Here is an 8,563-nt window from a genome sequence, read left to right as displayed (position 1 = left end):
GATTCTCTGGATCGATTAGCAGAGCTGTATTGTCGGGAGATCATCAGATTACATGGTGTTCCTTTAAGCATTATATCGGATAGAGAACTACGGTTCATGTCCCGGTTCTGGCAGAGTCTACAGTAGGCCTTCGACACATAGCTCGTTTTCGGTACAACATTCCATTTGCAAACAGATAGACAGTCAGAGCAGACCATCCGGACATTAGAGGATTTGCTGAGGTCTTGCATTATGGATTTTGGAGGTAGAGTTCGCCTACAACAACAGCTATCATTCGGCTATCCTGATGACACCGTTTGAGGCGTTGTAGGCCTTGTCGGACACCCACCCTCTGGGAGGAGGTTGGGGAGGCCCAGCTGTTGGGACCTCCTAGATCTCAGCAGGAGGCAGAGTTGGTCCGCACTATCGGACGGAGGATGTCAGAGGCGCAGGACCGCCAGAAGAGTTATGCGGATCAAAGACGTAGACCCCTGGAGTTCTCTAATGGCGATCATGCATTTTTGAGAGTCTCACCCACGATAGGGGTGAAGAGATTTGGCCTCTGAGGTAAGCTAGCTCCACGATACATTGGGCCTTTCCAAATCTTGGAGAGGGTTAGAGCGGTAGCTTACCATCTGGCGCTACCACCGGCTCTGGCAGGCATTCATGATGTATTTCATGTGTCCGTGCTGAGGGGATATATATCCAACCCAGCACATGTTTGGTCGGATATATATCAGTTCTCATTCATCTAATGTTACCTACGAGGAGATTCCGGTACAGATTCTGGACCACAGAGAGCGTCAGCTACGGAACAAGACTATCCGACTGGTTAAAGTCGGATGATAGTATCATTCTGACGACGAGGCTATCTGGGAGCTTGAGGATACAATCCGAGCTCGATACCCCATCTTTTTACTTGAGGTATGTGGGTTAGAGTTCCGTTCAACATTTCTCTGTTTATCTATTATTAGTGCTTGCCTATGGTAAATAATAAAATTTGGAGATCAAATTTTTATTAGTAGGGGAGAATGTAAAATACTAAACAAAATGAGAATAAAATAATAAGGTTAATGGGTGAATAAAATTATTAGAATTTTTAGAAATTTTTAGGATTTTTTTAAGAATTTTTCGGAGCTCGTATAATGAGTTTAAGGGGATAAAGTTATAGGCTAAGGGGAAATATGTGGATATCTCAATTAAAATGGGAGTTGATAAGTTTAATTAACCTATGGTATATCTATCAAGGTTAATTTTATTTTATTTTCTTCTCCTCTTTTCTTCCTCCCGATCCCTTTCCGCCGCCTCCTCTCTGCTCGATTCCTTTTCTTCCCCGACGCCTATGCCACAAGGGAATTAATCGCCGACGGCTGAGCATCCCTTCTCCTCCACCGATTGCCCGAGTTCGCCCAGCCACACTCGATCTCCCCTCTCTTGGTCGTGGACACGCTGGCAGCGAGCTTTCTTCCATGCCCTAGATTGCTGGATCGCCGATCCACCATCGGCTGAGCGAGCTTCTTCTTCTTTGATCGCCACCATCGTTCACACCTTTTCTTGTTGTTGTTCGGTTCCGAGATGCAATAGACACAATCTTCGAGGGAGGAGACACCATGGATGATTGGGAGAGCCATGGAGCCCCTCCATCGCCGCCCTCTTCCTTAATCCCAACTGTTTTGTGCTCTTTCTACTTTTGATTTCTAGCCGCTGATGCCTCAATTACCAACTAAAGCTGATCCTTCCTCTCCTTCTCCGTTTACGTTCGAGCTGGTGCTCTAGTGTCGTAGCCACCTGGTCGGCCACAAGAAGGTATGAGGTGTTGTTTATCCTTATTCTTCTTCCCTGTCAAACAATCATTACAACTTGTCTTCAGATTGGCACATTCTAGGTTGTAGATTTGTAGCTGTGGCGACCCCATGTTGTGCTGGATTCGTGCCACCATCGTAGATTGGTGATCCTTGAGGTGCTGAGGACTACTGGACAGATTCACCGTCGCTGATAGAGCCGAGAGCTATTGATTTGGGTAATAAACTGAATCTGACTAGATTAAATGTGTTGAGTAATCTATCCCTAGCTAATAGTGTTGGATTGAGTAGGGTTTGTATTGGTTTGGAATATGTGGATCAGTGGTTGAAGGTTAGTTTGAGCAGATAGTTCTTGTACTATGATTAAAACTAAAGGATGATTGTGTTAGTCGAGAACTGTTGATGATGGAGATTTGATTTCACTTTCAATTGTGGATGGATTCAGAATTTAGTTGTAGATTTGGATTCATTAGTAATCATTTATTTGGGGAATTGTTAGAGTGGATTATGTTAACCGAAATTGATTCAGTTGTGGGATAATCTTTTATTAATTGGATTTAGTGGATTAATAGTTGATTGGATGATTGGCTTATTTAGGCGATTTAGATGATTACATGATCGTTAATAAAAAATCATTGAATTGATATTGTGTTTAACTAGGTGGATTTCCACATACGAATTAATGGGTGGAGAGGTGATTAATGGTTTGATGAAATATTGGGATTATGGATTCATTGTTTAGTTGAATTCATTTGTTGAGTTGTTAGTTTATATCTTGTTTGGATAATTGAAGCATGTTAACCAGAATGGTTACATGGATCCATTAAGGAGTTGGTAATGATGAGTAAAATCTAATTCAATCAATGGATGTGGGTGAATTGGTGTTTAATTGAGATCATATTCGATTTGTAGTTACCCTAGATGGGTTTAAAGATTTGATTTAGCTATTTAATTTATATGTAATTAGCTAAATCTATACATCATGGATTTGCAGGACTTTGATTCGAGACGAGTATCTCGACGTGGAGATAGTTCAGAACGATCTACATTTAAGGTAGGTACCTTTGACTTATCTCTTTTGCTATTGTCATTATGATATACATAGTATTTTATAGCTAGTAGTAATGGTTGTGTTTAGCTATCATTGCTATGTCACTACTTGATACCTATAGCATAGATTTGTTTGTTATTATTTGTTATGCATTTAGAGTTATATTCCATGTGTACTTATGATAATATATGTAACGACCACCCTTCTTACTACTACTCACTACAACAAAAACCTTCATAGACATCGGTTTTCCACCGGTGTCTATTTCATTTTCGACCGATGTCTATGAAGCCGATGTTAAAAGTCTGTCATTTTAGACATCGGGTTAAAACCGGTGTAGTATCACTTAACGACATCGGTCTTCGAATCGGTTATTAACCGGTGTAGTATCACTTAACGACACCGTTTCATCAACGATGTAAAACCGATGTAATATTGTATGTTAATAACACCAGTTTTGACAGCGGTAAATGACCGATGTAATATTAGTTAATAACACCGGTTTTGCAGCGGTGGAAAATCGATGTAATATGTATATTTTTTAACATCACAAATTTGATTTTAAAACCGACAATAACAAAAAAAAATACACAAATATTTACAAATTATACAAATATTCTTTATTCAATAATATCCATAAAATACACAAATATTCACAAATTATATAAATAATATTCTTACAACAGTATCCATAAAATACCTAAACATTCTTTTTACATCAAAAGCTAGCTAATAGATATCAAAATCAAGATAGAACATTCTTTTAACAACACATCAAGGTAGAACCGCACTTCAAATGTAATCTAGCATGCATTCCGCCCAATCGAACCGTACTTCATCAATTTCAACTCTAGAGTAGTTGAGATTTGTAAACTGTAAAAACACATAAATAATATATTAGTAAAGATGTAATTTTGAAAGCTGGAAATGGTAAAGATGCAATAATGTAACCTCACTCCAAGTGCCTTCTCCACTGCCGGCCCCAAGCGTCCTCATAGGATTCAAATTTTACTCTAATGATACAATTCTACCGCTTTCTGCCTCCCTCTCTCTCTCTCGAGCCCTCACCACGCTGGCAGAGGGCGGGAGGTGTGGCAGCAAAATTTCTTGATTCAGAGCCACAAGGAACAGGTGGTGGAGGTGGGTCACACAAAATCATATTAATATTTACTCATTAATTATGTGTAATAAACAATGCATCATCAACATACAAGCCACTCGAGAGAAACTTAGCAGTGAAATAAGATTGATTACCTGAAAGATCATTTAAGTGCTTTAGATTAGCAACAAACTTATAGAACGATGGACTCAATCAGCTCCTGCAGCAGGGCGATTTCCTTCTTGTCGATCAACCCAAACTCCTGCGTCACAATAACACGAACATGTCGATTCTCAAATGGGTATGAAAGGTTGACGAAAGCAATGAAATTTTAAGCGGAGGTAGGCACTTACATAAGTGAAAAGAATGAAATGCTTGAAGCAGGTGTTGAGATGTGCTTCTTCCTTGAGGCTCACAATCTTCTGGAAATGAGAGTGATAAATGTGTGCATAAACACGGAACAACCGCTTGAATATTGTCTTCACGACATCTTTGAAGTTTGCAGGAAAAGGTGTTCCTACAAAAAAAAACATCAGATAATGAAGATCAGCAATTTAAGCTCCCTTAGTTGTTGTTGTATTAGAAGAATGATTAATTGAACACTTGGATCGACAGGCTCTACCGAGCTTTTGAGGGAAAATAGATTCATCGTCGAGCTGAACTTCAATCCACTCCATCAGGTACTCAACATACTTTGGCGCTGAGACTTCAATAGGTTTCTTTATTTGCACACCATCCGCCCATCTATATTCGTACCTACAAGTACAAATCTGCAAATAAACATATGATACAAATACAACTCATTGCGGGATCACAGAAGTAAATTATCTGCAAAATTTGATATTTTGCTTCCCTATGATGATATTGGATGAAATATCGTGCAATTCTTCTAAGAAATATGTATGGATCATGACCCACAAAGGTAACTCTGCTAATGATGATTCCTAAGGGAGGTAAAGTATCAGCAACTTTCAATCTGGTTATGACAAAATGGAAAAATTATAACAAGTTAGATTCACTGAAACTAGTATCTTGCAATAAGGAGGCATTAATGGAATTTACTCAAGAGTATTAGAAATATACACACTGAAAATTTATGAATCAAGAAATATATGCAACAAAAGTTTCAATACAAGGTAAACCTCTTGATGCTAAAGAACCATAAAAGAAGCTTTAATAAAATAATAGTTGAATTTAAGTAAAAACTGGACCAACAAACCATATCCGAACTAATTGAGACCAACTGCATACTGAATCTTTACCATTTCCAGCTTTCAAAATTGCATCTTTACCATTTCCAGCTTTCAAAATTGCATATAACTATCTGAAACAACACCCTTGAACAAGTTTAAGTAAGCATATGACTATTCCTACTGCCAGTGTGTATATATTTATGTATGAGCACTGATGAGCTTACATTGCGCTAGACGTGCAATTTTGAGATACAAGATCATGCACTGTAGCCATGGATAAAGGGACTCCACTTAGCTGAGTTGTAGCTTCCACAGACATTACCACAAGCTTCTTCCATCCCATCCTTCGAGACACCCTCGTTACATATGTTTGCGAAAGCTCCCATATACTTCATGCCATATTGAGTGAGCGATCCACAATGCAACTCGAATGCTTGGACCTAAGGTTTTTTGTTAACACATGGTCATGTTTAATAAAATAGATTGTGAAGATGAATACGCTTGAGCACAATATTTACCACTGTTTTCAAGCAAACCCAATCATCAACCAGAGCCTGACCAGATGGCCTCACGGTTTTGAGGACTAAAGGTGCAACATCCGATCCAAAAATTAGATTGCCGATGAGTTCGATCCTTTAGATTGTGATTCTCACTGCAATAAATATAATTAGAAGGTTAGCAATGTCATCATATTGAAAAGGCTCCTATGTTTGGAGGATTTCTACCCTTAAAAACAAGAATACCATTACAAATGGAAGTTCTGGCTCCTTTTTATCTTTTAAATGAGTTAGCACACCAGGCTGTGTCAAAATTAAGAACCAAGATATGACTTTTGCAGCAGTAAAATTTACATTCTGTTATTGTGACAACAGTAACCACACGCTAATTTCTTGACAAAGTTTTTCAAGAAAGACCAAGTTATGGCTTTGAGAAGAGTAAAAGGTAAAAAACATTTAATGTCCGAAGCAAAATTTTCTTGGGGAAATTTTAAACAAATAAAGCTATGTCATTAGCAAGACTTAAAAGTGTAGCTATTCTGTAATGCACTAACATCTTGTAATTAAAACTAAGTTACTAATCAGAAAATTCAACAATTGAACTTGGATTCGATGCTCTAATCCAATTTGTTGTACTTCAGTGCCTCTTTGTTGTTTCATCTCAAAAGAAACAAAATCACTGAAGAAGGAAATACATTTAAAAAAAAAATTCCATAGCGGAACCAAACAATCTAATGTCAGCCCATTAACATGAAAAAAAATAAATAAAATGCAATAAAATGTTTAGACCTTTTGAACTTGACAACAGATATGACTTGTTTAGGTATAAAACTCAAACCTGTCTTCCATCCATGCAACGCTGTACAAGTCACCAAGGCAAGTCATATATTCCGGTGGTGGTGGAGGATCCATCCCAGGACAGTAAGTTCCCTATCTACTTTCAACAGTATTGGATGCTGTTGTCACATATACATTAAGGTCTTCTGGCATTAAACCTTCAAAGATACTACCACTCTCACATGCTTCCACATAAATAATCTAATGATCGATATATTAACATTTGCATTCAGCTAAACAAACCAAACGTTTTATTATGGAATGAGCACTCTCTGTCGATAACATATATAGTGCATATTGAGGAACAATTAGAGAATAATAATAACAATAGAGAATAACACTGGCTGCCAAACTCATAATGTTTCAATAGCTTCCAAGTGATCAGAAGGTTACTGCAACCAATACATAGCTTGACTAAGGCCCAATTTCACCAGAAAAAACAGTAGCGCAATGGTTTTTGGACAAGCATTTTGATGCTTTTTTCAAGATTTACAAATTAGCATCTAGATTTGAAAGTCATGCTTCTCAAGGTTAATGCAAGCAAGTGTAACACATATGAAGTAATGAAATCCAATTATCATGCTTGCGAAATAATTTGATAGGAAAATAATCTCTATAAGTAGAGAAAAGAATCCATCTAGCAGATGGATAAACTACCAGGTGATATAAGTATTAATATAGAAAAAAGGATAAAAGCACAAAAGATAAATGCCACCATGAGACGCGCAGACTTATCTTGCCAGTGAAAAATCCTATTACCGACTAATCCAAGCCACATCGGTGCTCTGTCAGCTGACTATTCTGTATTTGGTGGCAGATCCTTGAGTATCTGAGATCCTACAAACCGTCTTCGTAATCCAGATTATGATAATCCAACGCTTTCTAAGTAGCGCCAGTTGCATCCGTTTCTAACGGAATAATGCCGCCTCAAGCATATGTGGTTCAGAACTTTCAACAAACACAACCTGTTCAAGACCAGGCTGAGGACACGGATGACCTTGTCTTCTTTCTTCAGATACTTGTACCTGTTGCATTACTTTAGAATGGCACTTATAGTTTCTCAATAACTGCATTAATTGTGGATTTAAGAGTGTTCGAACGAATATAAAAATAGGTAAAAGGATGCGTGGGCAATTTAGAAATCTGGATATGGCGTTCAGCTTCAGAGATCATGTGAAAATACTCCTTGACCTCTAGATTCCATGTAACTATAGCGGCGAAAGAAGAGGTGTGATTGGCACCCAACGACAACGTTAATCCATCCTCCCACGGATCTTCGGGACGCTTCAAGGCGTCACATAACTGACTCGTCCTCCCACATGAAAAGATGTTTATTGGGCAAGCGACTGAATCTTCACCGGCGCTTGAGGGAGGGAGGCAACGCGAGTTGGAAGAGGTTTAGTGCCTCCATGAACTCCTTGGTGCTAGACCGTGCGACAAGGTGCGGCGTTCAGCTTGCTCTTGTCGATGAGACCCTCGAACCGGATCTTATCGAGTGCCTGCAGTCACACGATTTGCTTCAGCAACGACAACACAGGGGAAAAAAACGGGAGCAGCAACATGAAAGCAGCGATGTCTCACATCCGAGGCGTTGCTAATCAGCTCGCGCAGGAAGATCTCCTTGTTGGAGTAGAAGGTGTTGATGATGAGACTCAACAACTGGTTGATCTCCGCCTGGAACGCGAAGGTCTCCGTCTCCCCATCTGCACGTCCACCATCACCTCGATCGAAAGAAACCGGTTTCACGAACGGGAACCGGAACGAATGAATCAAGTGCTTCGATGCGATCTCGTCGGCCCCTACCTTAGCCGGGAAGAGCGAAGAGAGGAAGGAGGAGGAAGAGAGGATTGGACGAGGAGGCAGGAATGATTTATGCTGCGATTTTGTTTAGGACCGAAGCAGGTGGTTTTGATCCTAATCGAGAGAGGAAGGGGCATCGATCCAGGAAGGGGAAGAGATCCAAGTAGGGGAAGAGGGAGATGAGGCTGAGAGATGGTCGGAGGTTTAGGTTTAGATTTAGGGTGAGAGAAGGAGCGCGATATTGGTTTAAGTTTGGAGGGAATTTTGCGAAATATTATAAATTTTGGCTGGTGGAAAAATTAAAT

At 39.4% G+C, this 8,563-nt stretch overlaps 1 protein-coding gene and 1 long non-coding RNA gene across 5 annotated transcripts in view; one reads left to right on the top strand and one right to left on the bottom strand.

The window, feature by feature from the left end:
- Positions 1 to 1,232: 1,232 nt before the first annotated feature.
- The window catches only part of LOC122025102, a 60,339-nt gene continuing 53,008 nt past the window's right edge, over positions 1,233 to 8,563 (top strand). For 3 of the 4 annotated variants that reach the window (XR_006123604.1, XR_006123603.1, XR_006123601.1), the window contains exons 1-3: positions 1,234 to 1,785; positions 1,865 to 1,999; positions 2,776 to 2,835. This is a non-coding gene — a long non-coding RNA (uncharacterized LOC122025102). Of the gene's footprint in view, positions 1,786 to 1,849; positions 2,000 to 2,775; positions 2,836 to 8,563 lie in introns of all 4 variants that reach the window. The other variant, XR_006123602.1, reaches the window with a different exon arrangement.
- LOC122025101 (MOB kinase activator-like 1A) lies at positions 3,990 to 4,762 on the bottom strand. The gene is made up of 3 exons (XM_042583862.1): positions 4,554 to 4,762; positions 4,285 to 4,448; positions 3,990 to 4,193 (listed from the first exon to the last, which is right to left on the bottom strand). Exons 1-3 carry the CDS (start codon positions 4,606 to 4,608, stop codon positions 4,125 to 4,127), a joined length of 288 nt encoding a protein of 95 aa, XP_042439796.1. The 5' UTR covers positions 4,609 to 4,762; the 3' UTR covers positions 3,990 to 4,124.

The sequence above is a fragment of the Zingiber officinale genome, chromosome 9B, assembly GCF_018446385.1.
Source record: "Zingiber officinale cultivar Zhangliang chromosome 9B, Zo_v1.1, whole genome shotgun sequence".
Classification (NCBI taxonomy): Eukaryota; Viridiplantae; Streptophyta; class Magnoliopsida; order Zingiberales; family Zingiberaceae; genus Zingiber; species Zingiber officinale.
This window is presented reverse-complemented; position numbering and strand designations above follow the sequence as displayed.